Source organism: Lacerta agilis, chromosome 11 (assembly GCF_009819535.1).
Source record: "Lacerta agilis isolate rLacAgi1 chromosome 11, rLacAgi1.pri, whole genome shotgun sequence".
In the NCBI taxonomy this organism is placed as follows: Eukaryota; Metazoa; Chordata; class Lepidosauria; order Squamata; family Lacertidae; genus Lacerta; species Lacerta agilis.
Window position 1 is genome coordinate 19,796,939 of NC_046322.1, and position 27,834 is coordinate 19,824,772.

General features: G+C 42.7%; 1 protein-coding gene across 3 annotated transcripts; it reads right to left on the reverse strand.

Moving 5' to 3' along the window:
• Positions 1-1,444: 1,444 nt before the first annotated feature.
• EMB (embigin) lies at positions 1,445-27,604 on the reverse strand. Of its 3 annotated transcripts, none has more exons than XM_033164316.1 (10): positions 27,406-27,604; positions 19,157-19,237; positions 15,554-15,616; positions 13,241-13,436; positions 11,999-12,090; positions 6,058-6,197; positions 4,705-4,987; positions 3,729-3,762; positions 2,612-2,687; positions 1,445-1,493 (listed from the first exon to the last, which is right to left on the reverse strand). In XM_033164316.1, exons 1-9 carry the CDS (start codon positions 27,509-27,511, stop codon positions 2,630-2,632), a joined length of 1,053 nt encoding a protein of 350 aa, XP_033020207.1. In that variant the 5' UTR covers positions 27,512-27,604; the 3' UTR covers positions 1,445-1,493; positions 2,612-2,629. The 3 variants fall into 3 exon arrangements, with proteins under 3 accessions (XP_033020207.1, XP_033020206.1, XP_033020208.1); XM_033164315.1 differs by having other exon boundaries at positions 3,729-3,765; positions 27,406-27,603; XM_033164317.1 differs by lacking the exon at positions 19,157-19,237 and having other exon boundaries at positions 3,729-3,765; positions 27,406-27,603.
• Between the last annotated feature and the right edge of the window lie 230 nt (positions 27,605-27,834).

Here is a 27,834-nt window from a genome sequence, read left to right on the forward strand (position 1 = left end):
ACAATTATACTACACTGGGCAACATGATGGAAGGTTCTGGTTTGTTTGAAGGTACAGAGATGACACAGCTACTAGGCTCAGGGCCATGCTGGTGGTCCCACCTGCAGATGTCCATCATCGCAAAGAGTCTACGTCAAGAATGCCTCTGCTCCTTATGCATAGCCTCCAAGAAAGGCAGTCCATGCAAACTGGATGGTGGAGTCTGATGGTGGACGGTGGAGTCAGAAGCATGCCTAATGCTGAAGGGGGTAGGCTCTAGGCAGTCCTAATTCTGGTACTCACATGATTCCACCTTCATGAGATAGGTGAAGGATGCTAATGTCACTTAAGAAATCTCAACTATGGCTTGATTGTGTCCATGTGAGTTTGAGCACCCTGAAGGTTTGATGGAGGCTGATAACCCTTACTTGTTCAGATTTAGTGATAATTTTCTTATTACAAAATCCTTGGGAACATCAAAAGACAGACAAAATGTAACTAGTATCAGCCCAATTTTCAGAGTGGGCATTTGTGCAACAGGTTAAGAGATTAATTTCAGGATTCAGAAATATGTAGCTACACATCCAAGAAATGGGAGATAATTGCTTTTAGAAAATATTTTAGAAATGTCTCAGTTCTTCTGTTTTTCTTAATAAAGAGATTTGTGGTAATTTTACAATTCTTTGGTGAGGTCATAAAATCAGTAACATAACCATAATTACCAGAACTTATTGCCTTGGCTGTCCAGCACTTATGTAAAGCATACTTCTATTGCCAGACAGATGAACTCAGGACCTTGGAATTACTACATGAAAATATCTGAAAACAATACTATTGGTTAAAATATCACAACTAAAAAAATCTAAAGGCAATTATTGTCTGAACATATAAAATGATTTCTCCAAGCATTTTTTTCCTCTAAAAAGAAAAGGGCGATTCTCGAGATTCTAAGAGCAGCATTTGGGTCTACACAAAAAAATTTGAGGTCTAAAATGTGGCCATCTTGACTCAATTTGTGCAAACCTGCTCTGGGTTAAAGGGGGGGGGGTGAAGAGATAACATACCATCAGTAGAATTCTAAATGCAAACAGTATACATGCTGTATCTTTTCTTCATGGCTGGTATGGATTAGGTCAGTTGCTGCACTGCTTTCCTAACACAACAGAATCAGTTGAAGCCTTGAGTAACTTCTCCAGTGAGTGCTGAGCCTCATATACAAAAAAGCATCACATATATACTTAAGACTCACAACTGAAAGTTAAGGTCAGGTTACTGTAGCCAAGAGGCCCAAACTGGTAAAAACTGATTATAACTGCATACAGCAACATGGGTGCAGACTGTACTTGTACGACATCAGCATCATTTCATACATTCATTACTAAAAAGGCATTTTAAAGCACTATTTTTACATATATCTAGATAGACCATAATCAGAAGCCAAGTAGTTATGGTTCCACTGTCTGCATCTTCCTGAAGTTTTCCAGTGTGTCAGATTTCCAATAGGTTTCTTTCATCTAAACAGAACAGAACACATATAACTATATATAGAAATACCAAGTGATCTAACAAGGGGTTTGTCAGAGAACTGTCCCCGGTGCAGCGCAAGGTGGTGGGAGGGCTCTCGGGATGCTACAGAGAGCCCCAGTCCCACCTGACCAGCAGCACCTCCTCTGGTAGCAGAGGGAGCAGCGAGGCTTCCAGCAGAAAGGGGCAGGCTTTTCAGGGTATGGAGGGACAAGGCTCTGAGGATGCTGGAGAGACCCCACACTCGCAGCTTCCAGCACTCCAAAGGCATTGAGGGGTGAAACAAAAGGATAGGAGGTGGGGTTTCCGTATACCAAAACTCTTTTGTTGGGATCAGAACCCGGATTCTGACGGCGCTTGATACAGACGTGAACTTATTAGCTCTGCACTGTACATAGTTTGCAAATAAAACTCTTAAAAGAAACTTGGAGTTTTGCCTGCTTTATCATGAGCAACAACAGGACATTACAGGATTATATTAATTTTTATTATTATTATTATTATTATTATTATTATTATTATTATTATTATTATTTATTTATTTATTTTGTGCTTTTATCTTGTATTTTTATGATGTGAATCAGTCTGAAATCTAAAGGTGAAGGACAGCATACAAATTTAAATAATACTGGTCAATGCTCATCACTTTTTAAATCTGTAGCATCTCCAGCCAAGATTATGCAGTCATGGTATTCCTGCCCAGAATTTTGGTGTGATATACTAAGGTGAGTGGTCTATCATGGCTGGTGAACTGTTTCTGTAGCTGTGCAGGCCTCCAGTAAGGGGACGATTCACCAGCCCCACAGCAGCAGCGCTCTTGCACAGCCCCCATTCATTCCAATGCAAAGTTTCTTGGGTAGCTACCTGGGCCTCATGGTGACTTCTCTTAAAACTTCCTGTTTCTAGGACATAGCATAAACAACCTTTTGCAATAATACGGTGTCAATCCTTCCCCTCCCCTTCTTTGAAAGCATTTTCTACTCGTTTCAGTGAAGGTGGGTGAAGTTGTACATTTGGGAATTGCAAGGCAGCCCTGAAAAAAGACAGCAGCACTTATTACTCAATTTCGTTACAGTCCCCAAAGCTTTCAAGTAGACTTTGAACTTACCGCCCTTCCACAAAGAACTTAAACCTTTCTTTGCCTGGTGGCACTATTTTCCACACCGTTGCTGTCTTCCGTTTTCCTGTACAGAAGAAGTGACATTAACGTAAGCCTGTAAACATCACGAATCATTGTTTTACCTATGTTTGGAGCTTCCCTTTTCTCTGGATAGACTTTTCTGTTGTCACCTTTCATGTGGGTAACCTTCACTACCAATCTCAGAAGAGCACAGCGCCCTGGAAGAACACCATGACAAGGGGAAGACCAACCTGGTTCCACCCATCAGCCAGTGAATGTACAGCTCCGTTGTTTGTTTTCCTCTTCCCCTCTCTATTTGTTCATTAGTTTTTTTGAAACACATCTATTAGGGAGCATGAGCTTGCAGTCAATTTTATATACCAATTGTTCTGTATGAAGAAGTTCTTGTCAGGGGGGAAAAGACTAGCTTAGTAGCATGTAGCCTTCCAGATGTTGCCAAGATACAACTCCCATCATCCTTGCCCATTGGCTATGCTTGCTAGGACTGATGGGAGTTATAGTAACATCTAGGAGGAAACACACCCAATGTAGGTATCTGATATCTCCAACTAAAAATTTCAGCTAGGAAGTGATGGGACGCTGTACTGGAGACTCTGGGGAGCCACTAGATGGACAAATAATCTGAACAGATATAAGTCAGCTTCCTATGTTCTGTCTCCAATGTTGCAGGCACTATGCCTTTGAATGTTGGTTGTTCAGAATTACAGGTGGGGGGAATGCTGCTACACTTAAGTTCTGCTTTGTGTGCTTCCTGTGGGCATCTAGAGGCAACTATGAGAGCAGAGTGCTGAACTAAATGGACCTTTGGCATGATTCAGGAGAGCCCTTCTTATGTACAGACTTTTTTGCCTGGGAATTTGACAGCAACTGTCATGGTGGGGTGGGAGGGACTAAATAAGTTGGAATTCCTACATTTAATTGCAAACTGGCATCAATTAAGAACAGAACTTTTCTCTTCTTGAAAATGCCACTATTAATGGGTGCAATCCAACACCTACTGAGCTCCATAGCCAAGGCTGCTTAAATTTTCACCGCACACTATTTAAGCATTCATATAAAAACGCAGAATAAAATCGCTACTTACAGGGTCTCCGTCTGTTCAAATTCTTTTTCAACTTCTTCTGTAAGACAAAGAAAATCCAGTGATTATTTCACATATCCATCGTTGCATTAACAGGAGCATAAGAACAGGTGTGCCGTGTTGAATCATCAGGCCAGCACATTAAGATCTGAGTGGTTCTCACTGGCACAATGTAAACACTCTGGGAGCCACAGCTGAGGCAGAGCAAAACTTAGCATTCAGCAATTACCGAATGCTAATTATTTTGTCCACTTTGGAAAATGCCCAAATATGCACAAGGTGAATCCTACAAATAAAGGAAATGATATTTGCCTACATAATGCCGTGAATTATCTAAAGTGGGGAAACTAGTCCTCTAATAGGGTTGCCAACCTGAATAAAATATTGAGAGGGCAGGTAAGCCCTGCTCCATATAATCAATCACATGACATGGCACTCACACATCATTTGAATGGCAATGCCCATCAACTGGGAGAGGGGATGGGCAAAAAGACCTTGGCCCCTAGGAGTTGGCTCCTATGTCCTCCAAGCACTAGAAAATACCATCCAATTTGATTTATGTCATTTCTCTAGGGCAAGCTTGGCTAACATGTGGCCCGTCTTACATTGCAGATTACTCGTTAATCCAGTTTTTACCAACGTAGTGTCTTCCAGAGGTTTTATACTACAAGTCCCATTATCTCCAATCAGCATGGCCTATCATCAGCGATGATGGAAGCTGTAGTCCAGTAACATCTGTTTGGCACCACGTTGGGGTAGAATGGGTTTTACTGAAGAATTATAGCGAACTCTGGAAATCCAATTTGTGTAGTGTAGGGGTGTGTGGCAATATATTTTGCAACTGTAGTAAAATTCATTTTGCTGGGACAGATTGGGGGAGGGCCTGTGGAAAGGAAAGGCATGTGTATAGTAGAGAGCACATTACAAAAAGTAATAAAAGGAACATATTACCAAAAAGTGTGCTCCTCCTATATCTTACCAACTTGAAATTCCTTCTTTTTGGTGCACGCTTCATAGGCAAAAATAGCAGCTACGAAAAGGACAACTTCAGCTGCTATTGCAAGAAATGGCTTGAGGGGTGTCATATAGGTGAGAACTTTGAGAGCCACTTCCCCTTTTCTTGCGCCTAGAGGAAACATAGCTTCACACGAGTAAACCCCAGTATCTTCCTCAGAGAGACCCATGATCTTCAGTTTTGTTATGTTGGCATGCTCTTGAGTAATGACGTACTTTTCTGGCATCAGAGTAGTATTAATAGCCACCTGGTGCAAAAACAAGTTCACAAGCTTTAGCAGGGTGGCACAAAATGGACTCATGTTAGCACTGGAAGTTCAGAATGTAGGGATTTAAATATGGGAATGGAATACTCTTAATAGGGAAACTAAATATGCAATGGAAAAGCAGAAAGGGAAAAGGAAATGGCACAATTCACAAGTACTTGATTGACAGTCTAGTTTGGGCCAGTGGTTTGAATGCAAGCTTATGGGGGCAAATGTTCTACCCAGGACACAGCCTACTACTTAGTCCACACCAAACATAAACCTTGGGGACTAGAGTCTAGTAAAGGTGGTAGGCAGTGCATTTTTCTGGGGGTACTCAAGGGTTTGCAGTACCAACACCTCTTTCCCCCTAGAAGAAAAGCACTGGTGGTAGGAATCTGTTATAATAATCCGTTAAGGTACCTCAATAAACCTACAATGCCCAAAGATTTTTAGGGCAGGGTTTTCAGAAACTTCCTATCCCCAGGACCCAGCACTGAAATATGGGGCAGCCCACCAGTCACAAAATGGCAGCATAAATAGTTTCCCATTACCAACACCACATGATTTCTATTCACCGATCAAAGGATCACAGCAGTCTTAATAGATGGAATCCAGTGACATTATCCTGAACCAATCAAAAAAAAATTGCTCTTCAGATCATGCAATATGATGTGAGCATGTATTTTACTAAGACTTTGACTCATTTCCCTATTCATTAAATGTCTCCCAATATCCTCTTTCATCTGTCTACAAAACAATTCAGGATTATTCACAATTGCCATGCCTAGTCGGCTCTCTTTTCATACATACACTGACCACCATAGATTTTATTCTTTTCAGTGTTCTGTACAGTAAAAGGTAAGCAGGCATAGGCATTTTCAGTTAAGCAAGGTCATAGGCTCAAAAGAAAATGGAATCCTCAAAATGATACGTTTTTATGAAAGTATTTTCTGCATCATGAGTATCCCTGTATCCAACACTTATCCCAATTCTAGACTGCATTTGAAGAGAGCTTTCTATAAAAGTACTGAATGACATATGTGTTTGTCCTTTATCAACCAGAACTTCACCTGTTCGCTTCCATTCTTTGTATACCAAACCCAGGAAGATGGGTTATATTGGCGAGTTTCACTGCCAACCAAACACGCCAGCACCACAAAATCGCCTACGTAACTGATTATGCGCTCAGATTTTCCATGCGGTTCAGGCACTAAGGAAAAAACAAAACACACTTGTGATACTTCAGGCAGCTTTTTTTTTTAAAAAAAGACCACTTGTGAAAGGATGCATCCAAGGATCTACAACACATATGAATAGCTCCATACCTTCCAACATTTCTCTGATGAAAATAGGGATGTCCTAAGGGAAAGCGGGACATTCTGGGATGAAATCAGAGACTGGGATGGTTTCTGTAAATCCAGAACTGTCCCTGGAAAATAGGGGAACTTGGAGGGTCTGCTACTTCCTTATCTTCACTGCTGTTACAGAAGGGGCCTCTGCCAATCCTAGACCATGCTAATTTCTCCCAGCTGGGTGTATGAACCAGAGCAAGGAAAAGATCACTGGCCTCAAAAGAGCCCAATATAAGCAATCCATTCAATGTTCTTCCTGCATTTCCTTTCTTCGTGTAAATAGGGGTTCAGCCAACTGAGAAGCAAAGTGCTGTTAAAACATATTGCTTTAATCTCTCCGATAAATTAGAACTCAGCATATAAAGCACGAAACCAAATGTATCTGATTAGCATCACTGCTTCTCAGTCTGATTAATGTTCGTCAGCAGAGCGTGATCTCTTTTGTCATGCTGCTCTGTTTTAATGAAAGTTTTCCTTCTTAGATAGCACGCACTGTTTCGCTGCTCAGAATAAGCGACGGCGACTGGATCTGCGGAGGCGTCAGCCAAAAGGGGGTGGGGTGGGGTGGGGAGGAGAGTGAACATGACATGGACACAGCCATCCCATTGTGTTTTGAAATGGTGCCTTCCTGGGGCAGCACAAAGCTTTCAACAGCCATATGCATTACTTCAACTATGAGGCTCACAATTAACTTTTCTTCTGTCTCTGCCCGCTCTGCCTCCATTCCATGCTTTAAAACAGCATCTACATTCCCGATATGTTCAAGGTTGTGTGTGTGAGTGTGTGTTTAAGAAGTTTGCCTCCACTGATTTTAAAATAAAAAATGAAATACACAAGAGCATGTATCCTCCACATTTTAAACTCACTAAAATCAAAGCACCGTCTTGACTACAGAATACATACATTCCAAGAGTTTAAAGCCAAAATCTGGGACGCCATCTTCCCATTTTTATATCATGACAGAATGGCAGCCATTTTGGTTGTCATGATTTCACACCACAAGTCTCCCCCCCCCAAAAAAAGTGCTATTTTCAAGTACAGTGCCACCAAATGTATGTTTTTTGACCCCATTCACCATCACCCCCCAGCATTTTTGTGCTGCAAAATTGGACAAGATCACAGCAACCAAAATGGCTGCTGGTCTCTCGTCTTGCAATAAAAAACGAGATGCCCCAGTTTATCTGGAACACTTGTAGGCTATGCAAAATATGGTACCATTTATATCTGCTGCCCAGATTCAACACACATTTACTTGAGAATAAGTACAGTTTTGTTGCAAAAAAGGGCGATAAATTTTTAAAGTAAAATTAAGGTCAACATCTGCAACTGTGTACACGTCTGGCTGGCTGCCACATGACTATAAAATGATTTTATCTTGGTTTCTTAAAGGAAGCTTGTTTGCCATTCTCTGGGCAATCATTTGGAAGGGAAAGCAGGCGTTAAGAGTCCTCAACTTTGGCCCTGAGCTCCAGGTCTAGCTGCGCCATTGTATTTTGCAAGTTAACTGAAGCTAAATGGTAGACCACTGGAAACCATATAAAAAGCCAGTTTCAATTCACTTGATAATAAAAGACTCACCAGCAGAATCCTATACATGTCTACTCAGAAGACACATTTAATACAATAGAACCTACCCCAGAAGTAGGCATGTCTAAAATTGCAGCCTAAGGCTGCAGTTGACTATAGTAGACCTCTGAGGAAGTATGCACAGGATAGGGAAATACATTTCATACCCATGATACAAGCAAAGCTTCCACAATAAGAACGATGAACAAAGCTTGGGCTTTCTACTCTCTTCCCTGATCACTTTTCTCATTTCAGAGCCTCTGAAGTGTACTGGAGGTGGGTTCCCATGAAGCAAGACACAGTGATAACAGCAAGAACCTTTATTGAACTAACACAGGCATGTCCAACAGGTAGATCGTGATCCACTGGTAGATCACTGGACATCTGTGGTAGATCACTGGCTCCCCCCAAAGAAGCTCAGCAACTTTGGCTCCCCTAAAAAAAGCTCTACATCTTTGCCCTGAAGCCCCCAAAATGGCTTTAAAAAAGCTCAACTTTGACCTGAACCCCCAAAACATGGATGGCATTCCTTCTTAAAAAAAGCTCAACAACCTCGACCTGAACCCCTCCCCCCCCAAAAAGGGGTAGATCACTGCCAATTTTTAACTCTGTGAGTAGATCGCAGTCTCTTGGAAGTTGGCCACCCCTGAACTAACAGAACTGGACAACAGGGGCAAAGCAACTGCTTATATACATTTTTAACGGCCTGGGCTACTCCCACTCCCAATGTGATTGGTTGTCTAAACTCCCAAGCTGTGAATTGTAATTCAGAATTTAAGGGTCAATGGCCCAAATCCTGAATTGTTCTGTGATTGGATATCATGTATCGAATCAGAACACAGGGGCTCAGAATCCTTAGTCCAGACTCAAGCTCAGGCAAACACAGACCAATGAATACATAACAGTCTCCATGACTCACAGGTAGCCCTCCAGAGTTTTTGAACTACAACTCCTTCAACCACAGCTTGCATGGCCTGGAAGTATGAAAACTGTAGTCCAGCAGATCTGGAACACACCATGATAGGTACCCCAGTTCCACGTGAAGTGGCCATATCTGTCAGCACTATTCTTCTGGGAATGACCAGAGACATCGCTACGTTCGTTACAATATGTTTTGAACGCGTTATAAACATCCAACACCAGTTGGTGCCAGAGAGCAAAAAGGAGTTTATATGGATTTTTACATAGGCTTTTCTTTTGTTGTAACGATTTACCGTATTTTTCGCTCCACGGGACGCACTTTTTTCCTCCTAAAAAGCAAGGGAAAATGTCTGTGCCCCACCCCCGATGCAAGAGCTGGGATCGCAACCGCAGTTGAGAGGCACTGCTGTGCGATGTGCTGCTTCTGCAGGCTCCCATCCCAGCCCGTGGGCCTCCGCCTCCTCCCCTTCCCCCCCCCATCTGTTATCCAGGTGCTGTGTGGGGATTATAGAAGATGAATAGGGTGTTGTTAACAGATTTTCCTTGAGGTTCAGTTTTATTACATTTGTATCCCCTTTCAGGCAAGATTTTACAGCTCGCCTTTTACACTATTGTTGTGTTTGTCAGTTGTTCATGAGGCATTAGGAGTTCTATTGGCCATGGTGAGCAACTGAGCTTCCTAAATTCTGACTCTTGCACTGATGAGTTCTTGGGGTTCACAGAAGACTAGAAGAGTACTCGAGCCTTAGTCTCTCTTCAATTGTTAATGTTACAGGTGGGTAGCCCTGTTGGTCTGCCATAGTCGAAACAAAATAGAAAATAAAAAAATCCTTCCAGTAGCACCTAAGACTAAGTTTGTTCTTGGTATGAAATAGAAGTCAGTGTATCTGAAGAAGTGTGCATGCACACGAAAGCTCATACCAAGAACAAACTCAGTTGGTCTCTAAGGTGCTGCTGGAAAGAATTTTCTATTTTGTTTCTTCAATTGTTAATGACAGTGATGATGGTTCTTAATGCCACTGTTGACTGCTGTTCACTTTACATGGTTGAAATATTATGCTGATATATCTGTTGTTTATTAAATACCAATTTAGTACAACATTTGTTTCAGAATATTTTTTTTCTTGTTTTCCTCCTCTAAAAACTAAGTGCGTCCCATGGTCCAGTGCGTCTCATGGAGCGAAAAATACAGTAACTTCTGACTTATTTATAGCTTTTTAACCTGTGTCTAGCTCCACCCCAGCAAATGAAGGATGCATTATTGGATATTATCTAGGTCAGAAATTGCCTTGGTGCTACAGCTGCATTGAAAAAAATATTTCAAAAAACAGTATTACAAGTTAAATGCAAAACTTGACTGCAATAATGAAATTCTAATCCTGTGCAACAGCTGCTTTTCAAGAAGACTGTTTGGCTGCTGTTTTTCCACGCAACTAGCAAATTGAAGGTTAATTTATTAACAGTCCAAGTGAAAGTTCTTTAAAACATACTTGCTCTCAACTCTGAAATAGTTACGGCATATTCAAAGGCAGCACATCATTAATATTTAACTGGCATCCATCAATGTGCCCCATCCGTTCTATATTTAGCCCCATCTTAATAATTCAGCAACTTGCATCTTCAGTAAAATATCATCTTACATCAAGGTACCTTTCTTATAATCCCATTTCAGTAAAAAGGGAAAGCATCAGTAAAAACTGTTGCAAATCCTGGGCAGGTTTGAAGGAGAGGGCAGGGAAAACCAAGCGAAAAACAAAAACAAAACAAAAAGTCAAGACATTAGATAGAACTTCAATTCCAGGAACAAATATATAAATTTAAAAACACAAAGCTATATCCAACCGCCCCCCCAAAAAAAATAACCCCACACAAACCACACAACAAAAAAGTTGAAAGTATTACATTCAGTACTGCACTCACTTACGCATCTTAAAGATAAAATGTTAACATTTAAAAATGTTGCTTGCTCCAAGTGGTACGCTTACTTATAGAACTTGCTATTATTGTTATTGCTTGATTGCATATTTTAATTACATGTGTTCGTATTTTAGTGTTTTGAGACTTGTAAACTGCTGCAAAAGTGTAAGTATGTCAGTGGTGTCAAGATCCAATGTCACATAATGGATAATGCAGATGGGGCCAGTCGCTGTCTATCAACCTAATCTATTCCACAGGTTTGCAAGGATAGAAAGTGTGGAAGGGCTTTATGCATCCTCAGCCCCTTGGCAGAAAGATGGGGTACTTATTACAGAAAGAATAAATGCCCACTGCAATGCACAATGAATGAGGCCCATTTCTGTTTTCCTTTACAATAGTTCTGCATGTGGATAGTTTCTGGTGCAACTTTTTTTTGCATGCAAAAGACTCACGCTGTTCTCATTTCAACTAGTTTACATTACTACAAGCTGCTTTCTCTTTGGGAGAAAGGGCATAAGTATTGCATACATTTAATTCCCCGTGCAATCAAACTGGTATTTTTGGTTTGGGGGCAAAAAAACGTGGCTAACCCTGAATAGAAGTAAAGTGGTACCTCGGGTTACAAACTCCGCTCACCTGGAAGTAGTATCTCGGGTTACAAACTTTGTCCCAGGATAAGAACGGAAATCACGTGCCAGCGGCGGGGCAGCAGTGGGACACCCCATTAGCAAAAGCGCACCTCAGGTTAAGAAAGGTTTCAGGTTAAGAACGGACCTCCGGAACAAATTAAGTTCGTAACCCAAGGTACCACTGTAAATCAACATACCATACCCTCAGATTCTCGAGGATTCTTCTCATGTTCTGCCTCCACCATCTTTCCCCTTCCATTATGGTCCTAGTGCTCTTTAATGCTCAGCCTACCATGGAGCACCAAAACCCACTTCCACAGGCATCCACAGTTGCTTTATAAGTCCAATTACAAGATAGAGTTGGACAGAAAGGCAATGGAACCTTTCCATGGGGTCTGTCTACCTCTATATCAGCAAAGCATCATAAACAGGGATGGGTGAAACTGAACAAGTATTTTGGAGGGAAGAAAACACTGAACTCCCTCCCCCAATTTGGCTTCATAGGATTTTATTGCTGTTCGCACAAATGTTCGTTGAAACTGATAGCTCGGCAATAAAACTCTGGCTAGGTTATGTCATTAGGAATAAATAGGATCACAAATGAAGCAACCATTTCATGATCTTACCTTGCAAATGAAATGTAGAATTAACTTCTTCAGGTTTGGTTTTATAAACACAAGTATAGTTTCCAAGTTGGTCTCTTGTTGTGACATTTACCCTTAACAGAAGAAGCATTATATAAACTGATGTTATGACTTTTTGTTTTTTTAATTAAAAAGGAGTGATAAGAAGCTGGAATTAACTTGAAAAAGCAAAAGCTGAAAGCAGAATTAGAGAGTGATGACAAAATTGCTAAAACAAGGATATTCCAGATTCATGAAAGATTGCACACTGTAGCATGTGCAACAGATCAATTGATGGGCGGTGCATCTTGTGTGAACAAATCACCACAGATAAAATACTACAGATAATGTCACTAGACCACAAATCCCATCATCCCCAAAAACTGGCCATGCCAACTCAGTGAAAGGAGTTGAACTCCAACATCACCTGGTAGATCACATGCCTCCCACCTGGGGCACGTCTGTCTTTATGACACCATGTAAATGCCGCTACACATTGTGAATGGAAAGGAGAAACTTGACACAAGGATGTCCTCTGCAGTAACCATCCTGTGGCTCTCATAGTCAGGGCTGGCGCATCCATTAAGGCGAACTAGGCAGTTGCCTAGGGCGCCAAAATGGAGGGGGCGGTGGCCACACATACGCTCAACTATGCTCCAAAAGAGACTAGTTGGTTTGGTAACTATATCAATCGAACATGCTGAAGCATCAGCACTTGACCTGAAGGAACTGTTTGCAATTTGCAAAGGAAAAGGCACGTAAAATAAGATTTTGATTTGCTTGAAATTGAATCATTAAAGAAACTTAAATTTCAGCAACACATTTAACATTTTTCAAAGTAATTTCTGTGCTAAAACTGTGTTCTGTTTGAGAAAATAAATAAGAAATTGTTTTATGACTTGTTTTCACAATTTTTTAAAAAATAAATTAACCATTTCAAATTCTGTGCTTTTCATTCTTCCTATAATACATCTGTGTTTCAAATATGATTGGGCCGGGGGGGGGGGGAGGGCACCAGAAGGTGATCTCGCCTAGGCCACAAAAAACCCTAGCACCGGCCCTGCTCATAGTTAAGCTCTCCTCTTCACTGCAAATGCAATGTTTTATATCGGAATCATTTCTCATACCCTGCAGAAGATCATCAACTGGGGGGGGGGGGGGAGGGAGCCATGCCAATGCACCTGTCTGCATCAAACCTTCCTTACAAATGCTGTAATACACTAGGCAAATCAGAAAGGCACTCACTCGTGTCGACTGCACCAACTGTTCTTGCTTTCATTCTTGTAGATTGTGTCATTTTTTATTATTTGGTGCTCCTTCTTCCAAACAACCTCAATTTTTTCCACATCCTTAGAAGGCTGCAGAACCAAACTACACAACAGTTCAAGCTCAGCTGGACTCTGTAAAATGACGGTTTTAAACACTGAATCTTTGGGGGAATCTGTGGGAAATAAAAAGAAAGTTATGTGCTTAATAGAAATTACTTTAACCTATGAAATTAGGTTACTTTTTTTTTTTTTTTACAACAGACTATTGGTTGCACATACATCCACTAGTTTAAATCCAATTTAATTTTGCAATGAGGACATTAGAAAAGCCCTACCATTCTGCAATTCTACCAAACACACTTAAAACTGTCATTTCCATCAATTTCATAGAATCATAGTTGGAAGAGACCACAAGGGCCACCCAGTCCAACCCCCTGGGGAATTTCAGAGACTTGCTTAGAAGTAAATGCTCCCAGTGCATTGATAAGTCAGGCATTTGCATCAGCAAGTGTCACAGGTGCATGCTAGTCAGTAATCAGTGTTCAAATTTGGAGTTAACTCTTTATTTTATTTTATTTTAAAAAATTAATTAAAGATTTTCAAAGGTAGTACAATGTCTCTCTCGTATTTTTCCATATAACATTTTTACAATCAGTGTTGTTGAGACATTAGAAAAAAGGGGGGGAGAGGTTGGTGGGACATGGAGATAGGTGGGGTAACGATGTTTCTTTTTTACTTGATATGAGTAGAGTTAACTCTTTATTAGCAAATACACAATCTTAACAGACTAATGAGCAAAGTTCATTACTCCATGAAAATCAGTTGCTGCGACTGAAAGTCCCCACCCTCTTCACTGTAGTCTAAATTCCCTTCTCCCCAGGATTTTTTCCAAGCAATCAGACTATGCCCGTGTGCAGCTAACCTCTCCTCTGTCCTGTTCATGCCTCTTCTGACTCTGGGAGACAAGGGGGGAGGGGAGCTTGTCACAGCAGGAGGGAGAGACAACTATGCCTCTTTGCCAGCCTAACTCATCTCTGCCTCTTGGCCTTCCTCCTTCCACTCTCCTGCTTCAGCCTCTGCCTCCAATTCTGGACTTCTCTCTGCTACAGACTCTCCCAGCTCACTAAGCCCTGTTAACTCTTCAGCTTCCAACACTTCCTCTTCCCAGTCTTCTCCCTCTAACCACTCACGGTTGTCCCACCACTACTCCCTGGGCTCTAAGCCTTCTTCCCTTGGTTCCCCAGCTGGTTCCTCCCACCATTTCTTCTGCATCCAACCAGTCTATGACAACTAGACAGAGAAGCCTTTTGGTGTGAAGTCACAAAGCAGTATGCCTCTAAATATCAGTTCCTGGGAACCACAGGTGGGCAAAGCACTGCGGCAATCACAACCAGCTTGCAGGCTTCCTACAGGCATCTGGTTGGCCACTGTGAGAACAGGATTTTGGACTAGATGGGCCGTTGGCCTGATCCAGCAGGCTCTTATGTTCTTAATGAATCACAGTTCCACTGGGTTAAGTTCAACTAATTTTCCTCCATATAAATTCTGTGAAATACCTCTGTAATAACTCAGTATTTATTTTATGTGAAGCAATTTATCCTTGACTGTTCAGCCTAAAAAAAAAGGTTACTCAAGCAGCTTAAATATCAGTGGTAAGAGGGTCCATGCCCAGCATGACCAAAAAGGAGCGCTAAAATACCTCTGTCTCTTTTTTCGACAGAAAGGGAGAAACTTGACAAACTGGTTTAAGAATGTATCCCTATGGAGCAACTCAAAAAAGGGTAGCAGCAAAACCAAAGGGTTTGGTCTGATATAAAAATGAAACTCTCTTTGGGTAACCTCAGACACCAATGGTTCACTGTAGTTTCCTGCACAGCTGCCTATAAGCTGTACTTTGTATTCTGGACTTAAATAGTCAGACATGTTTGGTTTCTATTTGTATACTTTTTGACGTAAAATTACTTAATGGCAAAAATGCAAATAATAATATTTATTAGCTGTGTAGCCCACACACACTGCCAAAGGAGCCCATGAAGTCCATAAAGTATCTTCATAAAGACTGTCCATCTCAGCCCAGCCTTAAATGCAAGCAGTTTCCACGCCCCCTCCTCAATTTGTTCTCTGGCTTTTAGCTACTCTAAAAAAAAATTGATCCGATGTTTTGAAATCTATCTCCATGGCTATGATAGCTAGAATCTTACTTGTGGTAAGATTCTCCCACAAAAGAAACCAAATTAGCATGATTTCTCTACTACCAATCAATGTTCAAGATTAAGAGGAGAAAACATACCCTTCATGGTTAAATTATACTTCTTGAAAGGCAGGATCGGCGCTTGTGTAATGGAACGTGGAGCTGCCAAAAAGAAAAGTTGAGACTAGATTTATTTTCATATCAAGCAGAACAAGATTCAACAGAAGATTAATTTGCTCTTTTAACATTCTTTAATTGAATCAAAAATATAAGGGCCACAGGAGCAGAAGTACATTTCATAAAGAACATTGGGCTGCCACTAAAAACAGCCTTGTGCTCAGAGCTTCTCCTTATCCTCTTAGTTCATTTTCTGATACCCTTATTGTTATGTATTGAAGTTCTCACCCTAGGCCACTAGGGGTGTGTGTATATAGTTCATTCTGCTGCAGTTTTCACTCAGGTCCGCACATGCAAATGAGGGATTGAAAAGTGACATTCAGGGATTGGGTAACTCAGTGTTTTTCAACCACTGTTCCGCGGCACACTAGTGTGCCGCGAGATGTTGCCTGGTGTGCCGTGGGAAAAATTTGTTTATTTGATTCCTATTCAAGAGAATTACTTTATATATAGTCAATATAGGCACAGAGTTAAATTTTTTAACATTTTCCAATGGTGGTGTGCCTCGTGATTTTTTTCATGAAACAAGTGTGCCTTTGCCCAAAAAAGGTTGAAAAACACTGGGGTAACTACAGAAAGTTGTTACTGTTGCTTTGTAGCCGAGTTCTATATAAGCAGGCTGCTGAGCCCTTCAGCTCACTTCTGTTCCAGCCTGAGAATAAACAAGAGCTGCCTGAAAATCCCTGTGTCGTCTGCCGTGTCCACCCACAACTTAACACTTATGCTATATATCTTTTCCTCCACACATTGGCTATTGACCATGACTGTGCTGGCTGCAGATATAACCCAAAACATCTGAGAATGCCAGGTTGGGGAAAGCTGAGTTATGCAAAGTTGGAGTAAGACCAAGAAGACTCAGTGGAAGTCTTTTATGCCACTCTGTGATGCTTAGCGGAAGGGTAGGACAGAAATGCACTTTGTAATGAACATAGGAGCTGCCTTATTCTGAGCAGACCACTGGTCCCAATTGGTCTACTCCGCCTGCAGCTCTCCAGGGTCTCAGTTAGAGGCCTTTGCAATCATCGACTTCTCTAAACTGGAGTTGCTGTGTCTTGAAATTGACTCTTAAGAAGTCTTCATCTGAAGTGAACAGTGGCCTAAGGGCACATTTTTAATCACAAAATCGTTTACAAGCTCTCACTGCAGATTTGACTTCCCTTCTGCAAACCATGGGCCACACTAAACTACAAACTATGAGCCAAAACTCAATGTAAGGTGAAATGCATTACCACATTTAACAGGCAATTTAAAAAATCCAACCCGAAATGCACACATAAGTAGTTGCCATGAGGAAGAGGAAAGACAAAGGGGGAGATCTTAATGCACACAGACATAAACACACAATGCTGGGGGGTGGGGGAATCCCTCTCTCCAGCACTTATTCCCAGTGTAGCCTAAGGATTGTTCCTCCCAATGCAAATAGCCTTATGAGGAGTGGGGGGGACTCTTGGATATCAGGAAAGGGTTAAGTGCCCCCCTGCCTGCCTGCCATTGTCTTGACCCTCGCAGAAGAATGGGCACATTTAGTGCAGGAACACTTTTAAAGTAATGTTTTCCTTGGCCCTGTATAGCTGCGATCCTGGTCTGAGATATTTAGGAAGAATACATTCCAAAGACCAAGCCTATGTTGCTGAAAATCAGAACCACCCTAATATTCTTTCAAAACATTTTGGAGCATGAAAAAGTCTTCCGACACTGCAGGGGTCTGGCTCCTTTTCATTTTTATATAATATGCGAGTTGCTGGGGAGGGGTGTGTGTGTGTGTGTGTGTGTGTGTGTGTGCACGCCTAAAGCTCCTCCCTTCCTGTAGATGATAGAAAATGTTTTGGAGCAAGGGCTACGTTTTATTTTAAGGAGTTGTTTTCAAAGGCAGCTGCTTGTTGGGACTCCTTGACTGATGGTTCTGGAGGGGAAGAGAAGCCCGCTGGACTGCAGAATGGAGCTTCAGAGCATCAAAAGAAGAGCCCTGCTGGGTCAGAGCAAGGGACCACTTCAGCCCAGCATCCTGTTTCCGCCACTGGCCAATCAGATGCTTCCCAGAAGCCCACAAAACAGTGCAAGAAGGCAGCAGCCCACCAAACACCCAGTACAGGAAACCTGCACAGGAAGCTGAGAAATAAACAGCGGAACTTCCCTAAATGTAACCGTGGGCTAGGTGACACAATGAGCACAAATCAGCTCATCTAGCATTTCCTGGGCTGGGCCCCTTTGGCCTGATAAGCAACTGAAACAGCTTGATATCCAACATGCAACCCAAGGGGACTGGGAGGGTGTAAGACAGGGAGACCAACGTCAGGTAGAACCAGCAACAGGTGGTGCCAACTAGTTCTAGCTGTGCTCCTATCCTCCTAACTTAGCCGAGTTCAACAAAAGGCAACGCTGATATTAAAAATGAGAGACAGTGCCACGCTCTGGAATGCTTGCAGGCAGGCAGGGGTGGGCTCAGGTAGGAGTAGCCTCCGGTTCAACCAGTTGTTGTTTTTTAAATACACTGTTTCCTGTAGGCCATACTGCCAAGACTTAGGCTGCACATACTGTATACACAGTGGTATTTTTTTCCTGGGGGTTCTCAACAGTACACAGTACTGGCACCTTTTTTTCCTAGAAGAAAAGCACTTTGTATATGCAGCACATTACTTCCTACAAAGAATCCTGGGAACTGTAGTTTACCCCTTGCAGAGCCATCATTCTCAGCACCCTTAAACTACAGTTCCTGGATTTTTTGGGGGGGGGATCATGTACTTTAAGTGTATGGTGCATATGTAGCCTTAGGGCAGATCTGCACCATATATCCAAGCACAACCAACATGTATAAAGCACATGTGTCCCCTCAAAGAATTGTGGAAACTGTAGTTTGTTAAGGACACTGGGATTGGCGGATCTGTGTGGGTAAATTGCAGTCTCCGTGACTTTTGGGGGGAAGCAATGTGCTTTATATGTGTTGTGCAGATGTGCCCATAGGTGTCTGAGGCTGCTGAATCCTCTCGATGCCACCTGGGTTCTCTAGTACAGGGTAAGAGGTGCAAAAGCTGGGGTCTGATTCATGTCAGTGTCAGCAAGAATCCATGTAATAAATCTGGTTTTTCTGCATTTATTAAGAGAGGAGGAGTAGAGAGTGGGAATGTGCCTTGCCCCAGCTTAAAGGATGCGTGAATGGCAGCCTTGAGAATTTTGCTACGTGCCTCTTTTTTAAGTCACAAGGGGCTGCAACACTTGTTGTTTCTGTTTCGCCTACACAATCTTATCAGCGGAGCTACCAAGTGCAGTTGCCCGGGCTGAAGAATGCAACTCAATCAATACATGACAAGGTACAGGCTTCTCCTGGAATGAGTGACAAGAAGACTCCTACAGGGCAAAAGTAAAACACAAGGTGTTCCTCAGCCTTATCTTCCTCCTCTCAATAACTGGAATATTTTAGAGTGTGAACTCCCTCGGCACGAGATTAATCTTGTGCTGTCATCACTATTGGTAGAAACAGCAGACATGCGAAAATAGCCCTACTGGGAAATAATAATAGGTTGTTACCTGAAGTGGAAGTTCCCTGAGAGAAAATTCCATTGCTGGTAGCCCTTTCCTGATTGGGATTTTGTGCTGTCGAAGTATCAGCTACATACAATAAAAAAAGGAAGAGTACAAAATATTTATTCTTTTTATGGTACAGTTTCGAGATTCTTGTTTTGATTTTATTTATTTTTTAAAAAAATGTTTCTGGGTCCTGAGAATGGAGCAGACCCTTCATCCAGATACAGTGAGCAAACGTCCCAATCCTTTGACAACAAGTTATGAACAGGGCACCTGCCTTTCATTCCGTGTACAGGGAAAAGCAAACCAGACAGGAAATGAAAGCTTACAGAGACAGGAGAGCATCCTCCATCTCACCTGTGGGCAGCAGGCTAGCTTAGGGATGCTGGGCAGGCCATGTGGACCACACAAGTCAGCCTTCCCACGCCCTTGCTCTCCATCTCCTCCATGCAACAAAACCTCACAGAAAATACAACTTAAGTCATTCCGAAAGAAGATATTGGAGCACTCCAAATCATTTGCCCATGAATGTGCACAGAAAATAGCAGTTACAGCTGGAAGGCAGCATCTGGAGAGCTGCATTGATCATTGCAATACATCCAATATTATTATTGCAATACATCCATTATTGTTGTTGTTGTTGTCATGAAGAAGAACGGTTTGGATTTGATATCCCACTTTATCACTATCCGAAGGAGTCTCAAAGCGGCTAACATTCTCCTTTCCCTTCCTCCCCCACAACAAACACTCTGTGAGGTGAGTGCCAACAGGGTTTAGACATCAGCCCTGCAAAGTCACACAATAGATGAAACAATTCACCTCCTGCCATTTGGATGGAGGCTCTTCTCCATCTAATGTCTCCTGCCTCTGTTGCTGTCCTCAGCAACCTGCAAAGAACATTTTGTGCCCTAGCCAGACCAATGAGATCATTTCAGTTATGTCCCCCAAGTGGAAGGAAGACAGTGTCTTATCTGAGATCATCATAGCCAATAATGCCTTTGTCAATAGTGGACTGAGAAATTAATCAGCCTGGTGCTCTTTGCTGCAATGATTCATGCCTGCTTGCTTCTAAGGAAACAGGCTGCCTCTGCTAGCTGTAGATCAATTGGGGACTGGATTCTTTTTTCAGAGGAAACTCCCTTAAAATGAGTCTATTCTTTTAAAAAAATAATTTGCTTTTGTGAAAAGAACAAAATAACATGTAACATCCAGAAGATGCAGGTAACACATAGTTCAGAGCATTGGGTGCATCTGTTTTACTGTAAAGCATTTGTTGTTCTTATGACCAGAATTCTCCTTTTGAATTGTCCGTGTCATCTTGTACAGTCATTCCACAGGAAGCCATGTGTTGCTGGTGGTTGCCAGTTCTGTTCCTTTCACACTATGTATTTTATTTAAAAAATGCCATGTCACTTGAAACTTCCCTTTTGCCTTTTAAAAATCACTACTGTCTTTCACCTTGCGTCTCACTTTTTCCCATCAATGCAATTGTCCAAGCTGGTGCCATTCAGATAGCAAGTTGTATCAAATCTCTCCACCTTCTAGGTACTGTCAAGCCTGCTACTAATATTAAACTATTGCTCTACCTAGTTCAGTATTGTCTCTACACAGACTGGCAGCATCTCTCCAGGTGTTCAGGCAGTGCTTTTTTTCTATATAAAAAAAATATGTTTAGGGATACTCTCATTTTCCTACTCATTGAATACTGCCCCTCAATGAGGCCAAACTTAGATTCACAAAATGTTTAGGTGTATGCATACCCCTGTGTCCACCCCCCCCCCAGAAAAAATGCACTGGTTTCAGGCAAGGATAATCCCAGGTGTACCACAGATATGTACTACATATCTCTGTATATGTATGCTGTAGATCAGGGGTAGGCAACCTAAGGCCCGGTGGCCAGATGCGGCCCAATCACCTTCTAAATCCGGCCCGCGGACGGTCCAGGAATCAGCGTGTTTTTACATGAGTAGAATGTGTCCTTTTATTTACAATGCATCTCTGGGTTATTTGTGGGGCATAGGAATTTGTTCATTCCCCCCCCAAAAAAAATATAGTCCGGCCCACCACATGGTCTGAGGGACAGTGGACCGGCCCACGACTGAAAAAGGTTGCTGACCCCTGCTGTAGATCGAACCTGGAACCTCTTGAATGCAAAATAGATCCCTTGCCACTGAACTACTAGCCCCTGCCTCCAACATACCAAATACTCACTAGTTAACTGTCAATATTTTCCTTTCCACCCACCCCTGCACATAATAGTTCTGTTTAATAGTTCTATCTTAACTAGTCCTCAAGTCCTCTTTTCTTCATAACCACATCCCCTTTCTTGATGATAGTACATTATGAAGGGAAATGGTTGAGGGGTGTATGTGTGCCACAGTCGCACACATCTGCACCCACCCACCCACTGAATTCCATTAAAAGTATACCTAAAATACAAAGAATAAACTTCCTACAGGAAACTGAAGTTCTACAAGCTATGAAACTACTTCAGTTGAATACATACAAGGCCTCAAGTCTGACTTTATTCTCTGCAACATTAGTAATATTTGCAGGAACAGAGTGCCTTGCAGAACCGTATCTAAGCTGCATTTCTAGACCCTTACCTGGGAGTAAGCCATATGTAGGATTGCACTGCACAAGACAGGATTGGTGCGGTGCAACATAAAGCAGATATGAAGAGTGAAGACCCTGAGCATAGGAGCCAACTCCTAGGGGCCGTGGGGGCCTCCCCCAAAGTTGATGGGCATTGCCATTCAAATGCTGTGCATGCATCACATCATGTGATCAATTATGCAGGCATACCCTCCAACATTTCTCGGATGAAAATAGGGACGTCCCATTCCATAATTATCATTGTACTATTAATACCCCATGCATCTTACTGGGTTGCCCCAGCCACTCTGGGCAGCTTCCAACATATTGTTGTTGTTCAGTCGTTCAGTCGTGTCCGACTCTTCATGACCCCATGGACCAGAGCACGCCAGGCACGCCTATCCTTCACTGCCTCTCGTAGTTTGGCCAAACTCATGTTAGTAGCTTTGAGAACACTGTCCAACCATCTCATCCTCTGTCGTCCCCTTCTCCTTGTGCCCTCCATCTTTCCCAACATCAGGGTCTTTTCTAGGGAGTCTTCTCTTCTCATGAGGTGGCCAAAGTACTGGAGCCACAACTTCAGGATCTGTCCTTCTAGTGAGCACTCAGGGCTGATTTCTTTGAGAATGGATAGGTTTGATCTTCTTGCAGTCCATGGGACTCTCAAGAGTCTCCTCTTGAGAGACTCTATGTTGGAAGAGGAGACTCAAGAGTCTCCTCTTCCAACATATATAAAAACCTAATAAAACGTTAAACTTCCCTATATAGGATTGCCTTCAGATGGCTCAGGGGTTGGATAATTCCATACCCTCCAGCATTTCTCCAATGAAAATAGGGACATCCTAAGGAAAAGTGGGACATTCCAGGATCAAATCAGAAACCAGGACATCTTCTCTAAATCAGGGATGTCTCTGGAAAACAGGGACACTTGGAGGGTGGGGCTTACCTGGGCCTCCAAATATTTTATTCAAGTTGGCATCCCTGAACCTGAGTTGTATGTTCTCTCTTTTTAGTCCTTCTTTCCATATCACTGCTGCTTTGCAGTCATCCCCATGTGAGAGAAATCCATTAATCATCCCAGAGCTATGTACAGCATTTTAAATGCCTGAGCTTAAAATTTAACTGCTGCTGCTCTCTCATTCTTGATTCTGACCTCCTCCTTTGAGGATATGCTTCAAGTGGCAAATGGTTCCAGGTTTAATTCCACAGTATTATCTCTAGATAGGCCCAGGAGAGATCCCTGTCTACAACCCTGTTGACATGAGTTGCCATCCAGTTTGCACAATACTAGGTCAGATGGAGGTCAATGGTCCTATATTGCCCACCTTCTGATTGACCTCATCACGCAGAGAAGTAACTCCAAGAAGGCACTAAGCACATAAATTTCAGACAATCTTTCTGTAGGGTGGCATCACTTTGCCCAAAACAGCTCTGTCCTAGAACTCCACCAGAAAGTTAACTGAAGTTAACACTGTGGAAGAGGTACCAGTACTTGCTTGCTCCACCACTGAAGGATATTGGACAGAAATGAAGTATTCACTGAGTCAATTTAATATAGGTCAATCTATGATAAAGCTGATATGCAGACTGGCAAAGTCCAGAACAGGCCAAGTGAGGCCCGCCATTTCCATGAGGGATGATGCTCCATCTAAGCAAGTTCTGGTCAATCTCTGACCCTACAGATGTTACTGTACTACAACTTCCATCATCCCTGGACACTGGTTATGTTTGCTGGGTCTGGTGGGAGTTGCAGTTCATCCAAAACTAGAAGGCCAAAGGTTCATCACACCTGATTGCCTGGTGTGCTGCTGTTGCTCATTGAGAGGGAGAGGTGGTGTGGATGTCAGCATGGTGCAAACCCAGTGGCAGAGCCAATCCAGCATTTCTGCCAGTGCATGTGCACTTTGCCAATCGCCTTCCACCTCACCCCCTTTACTTTCCAGTAAGCAACTGTGACCCACTTGCCAGTGGCTCCGCCCCACCTAGTGACCCATTTCTGCATCTACAAACCTTTAAACAAACCTGGAATTTCCACACAGCCATTGTGACTCATAACCAACGAGAGACCACTCATTCATTAGTCTCCTTTTTAAAGCTACTCTACATACTAACTGAGAAATCTTTCTCCACACATTGATATTTTAGGTAAACAAAACTGCAACATCCGTGTACAAAAGGATCAGCAGGCTTGGTTTGAAGGAGGCACAGGAATCGGGAGAACTCTAAGATGAGGAATCCTAACAGACCAGTAAGGTCAAAACAAAATTAAAAAATAATAAAAATTCCTTCCAGTAGCACCTTAGAGACCAACTAAGTTTGTTCTTGGAATGAGCTTTCGTGTGCATGCACACTTCTTCAGATACACTGAAACAGAAGTCACCTGACCCTTATATATGGTGAGAGAGTGGGGAGGGGAATTACTTAGAAGGGTGGTGGGAATGAGGATTGAGGATACAAAACGCTGACTGCCTTTTGCAGGAGCAGAAAACAAGAAGATGAAATGGAAGTATCCTCAACGGTGTTGCTGGCTGGCTGGTTGGCTGGAACCCTGAACAGGCACATTCCACACTACACAATTTTGTTGCAGGGCCCTGTCTAAGCTAGCAGCCATCCCCATTGTGTGGCAGTAAATTCCATACATTAAATTATACTCCATGGCATGAAGTAATTTGTCTCTTCTAAACTGGAAGCCAAGAAGTTTTACTTGATGACTCCAAGTTCACTATGCTTAAAAATCATTTTCTCATAGTGAAGGGCCATTCCTCTTCCCCATTTAAAATTGTCCCTTTGTTTCTCTGTTTAAGATAAAACGTAGATCGTGGATGAGCTTCTGAACAGCTTTGATACTACAAAGTACAAAGGTACTTGCTTAATTTTGGGCTAGACTTAACAGCAACCACTCAGTGCTGTTGGAGGGGAAACAACTCTGAGCTGATCAAGAATTCTGAAGATGAAATTTGGGGTGAGCAACACTGCTTCAACTTCAAAAAGTAACAAATGTCAGATAAAACTACTCAATATCTTTCTAACCCTTCTGATCCCAGCAGTACAGTGATACAACCTGTTGGCCCCTTCAGCAGTAAATACCGTAAATCAGAGGCAAGTGTGATCACACCCCATCTCAGAAATTCTGAAGATGATTGGTTGGATTCAGACTAAGTGAGTGGCGGTTAGTTGCCACCAAAATCAACTTAAGGCTGCATTCAGACTATACTTTTAAAGGAACCCCCCCCCCCCCGAAGAATTATGAGCACTGTAGTTTTTTTAAGGGTTGCTAACATAGCTCTGTTAGGGGTGATCTACACTACCCAGAATTCTTGGAGCAAAAGAAACTGCTTCGAATGTGCATGGATTGTACACAGCCAGAGTCTCAATGATTGTAACAGGACTTTGGTGTAACATGTGCGAGTATGGACTCTGGAGGATCCAGCCCTACGCCTAGCAATTCAAAATCTGGTTGTTTTCTAGTTGGAAACTGCTGTCTGTTGTACAGGAGATGTCTGACGCTATAGCCATTATACTATAATTTTTAAGAAAAGGAACATGGGGTAAGGATATTTTTTATAGTGACTTTATAAACCCCATGAATTCTAATAGAATTCAGTCTATGAAAGAGGTCTGCTGGTTTATTTCATATCCTCACTGTGTGATTTGGTAAAACAATCACTCTCAAATTTTCAAACAGGAAGCACTGGTATCACTTCCTCTGCATTTACTGTGGCACAAACTGTGGGGAGGGGAGAATCATCAGTATCGTGCCAAACAGGGTTTTAATGCAGTGCACACAAAACAGGACTTCAAAGTGCTAAAATAGTTTTAAATGTGTAGTGAAGTTGGGGACCTGGAGCTGAAGACTAGAGTTCTATCTGCACACTGTACATTCAAAGCAGAGTTGTTAAGGAGAGCCTATTCCACTCACAGATCTTCAATTCTCAGAGTTCCCTGGGAAGAGGGGCAAACCACCCTGAGAACTGCAGCTCTGCAAGGGGTATAAGGATCTCCTAACCCACTCATAGCACCCCTAACTTCCCAGGATTCTTTGGGGGAAAGCCATGGCTGTTTATAGTAGCACGATACTGCTTTAATTGTACGGTGCAGATGGGTCCCTAGGGCAATGTCAACAGGATGCAGGACCCCTCTTCTGTTGTGAGACTTGCACAAATCTGTGAGTTTGTTGGGTCTTGGGTGAGAGCCAGCATTGATGACAGCAAGAGACAGGATGCTGAGAGCTGTCTGCAGGGGTGGGGGGAGTTTGAGATGGAAGTTCCATGTCTGTGTTTGTGTATTGACATTCCTGGGTATATTGTGCATTTTTTTAACCGTTGTTTCAATTTACTGCAGAATGCTTAGAGACAGTTTAATATCTGAAGTGGTATAGGAATGGTCTAAATCTGGCACGTCCAACAGGTAGATCGTGATCTACCGGTAGATCACTGGATGTCTGTGGTAGATCACTGGTTCCCCCAAAGAAGCTCAACAACTTTGACTCCACTAAGAAAAGCTCTCTTTTTTTGCCCTGCACCACCCAAAAACAGGGATTTTCTTCTCCCTAAAAAAAGCTCAACAACTTTGACTTGAATGCTTAAAAAACTGAGCTTTCCTCCTCCCCAAAAAAGCTCAACAACTTTGACCTGAACCCCCCCAAAAAGGGTAGATCACTGCCAGTTTTTAACTCTGTAAGTAGATCACAGTCTCTTAGGAGTTGGCCATCCCTGGTCTAAATAAATAAATATCTCAGGCAACAAGTGGGGGGGGGGAGTGCTGTTACACTCATGTCCTGCTTGGGGGGTTGGGCTTCCTACAGGCATCTGGTTGGCCACTGGGAGAACAGGATGTTGGACTAGATGGGCCTGACCCACCAAGTCTCTTCTTATGTCCTTGTATCTTTATAAAACTGTGTGCTCGCATATGGTGGTGGTTATAGTGGAGTCAAAGAGCAACGACATGCAAGTAGCACATCATTCACACAGAGCAGCCAACAGACACAAAATAAAGCACAGTGAAACAATGGGCCATCATCCTGGCATTATTAAGTTAATTCCATGGGTAATGTTGCTGCAGCAACACAATCTCCAGTCATAGGGACTACTTTGTATTGTCTGCCTCCACTTTACCACCTGCTGGGATCTTAGCTTCTCTTCCCTCCCCCCCTCCCGCTTATTTCCCCCCTTCCTTTTATTAAACTAGGAATGCAATGGCTTTTACAAAAGAGGACATGGAGGATTCTACAACCAGGGGGATGCAGAGTTTGGAAACGCCTTAGACGCGTATCTTTTAAATCTTAATCGTCATAGGGTGGGAATTAACCTTTCAGGAGGCGGGGGAGCCTGGTTAGAATGCCGCAAAGTGAAGATCCGGGCAGAACATCACTTCAACAAAGCAACCCCCTCCTCCCAAGTAAACTCGGGCTGGGGTAAATAAATAAAGAGAATGTTTAAAATTAAAATGTCCTTAACCATCTAACCTCTCCCCTCGGTTTGGAGAAAATAATAGTAATCGTTTTATTTATTTTTTTGCCTTGAAGCAAACCTTCTCAAGGTGACTGCTCACCTTGGGATGAGAAACGCAGCAACGGCCATCCTTTTTTTTCTGGACTGGGTTGCCAGCCGCCCGGAGAGAACACCGCGGAAATTCATAGCGAATATTAATATCCTTACCTGCGGGAGTGCTGCTGCTGCTGCTACTGCTCCCGACGTCCAAGACACCCCAAACCACCAGCAGGAGAAGGAGGCGAACGGAGTGCAACGCCACGGAGGCGCTCATGCTTGCTTGCTTGCAGCCGGCAGAAGCTTCTGCAATAACACTGCAATGAGGTTTGGCCGCTTGCTCCTTTGCGTCCCGCCCGGCCGCTCCAGCAAGCAGCGCCTCGTTCTTTGAGGAGGGTGTCGCCCTGGAGCCGTACTATAATAACGGGAGACTGACGTCAAGAGGAGCAACCAACCAGCGAATCGTCGGGAAGGTGCGAAAGGGAAAATGTGGCCATCGCGCAGCTCTGTTTAGAATCTCCGAATCTTTCTATGAATGAATGAATGAATGAATGAAGTCTCTCACCACTCAGAGAAGTATTTTTGCATGTATGGTTGAGG

Excerpts from the sequence above, each read along its gene's own strand:
- EMB (XM_033164315.1), bottom strand. The coding sequence starts at position 27,511 with ATGAGCGCCTCCGTGGCGTTGCACTCCGTTCGCCTCCTTCTCCTGCTG. Across the intron at positions 12,091-13,240 it reads AGTTGGTGCAGTCGACACGA|GGTAAATGTCACAACAAGAG; the intron begins GTGAGTGCCTTT and ends TCTTCTGTTAAG. Across the intron at positions 3,766-4,704 it reads AAAGAAGGAATTTCAAGTTG|AAGAAGTTGAAAAAGAATTT; the intron begins GTAAGATATAGG and ends TTTGTCTTACAG.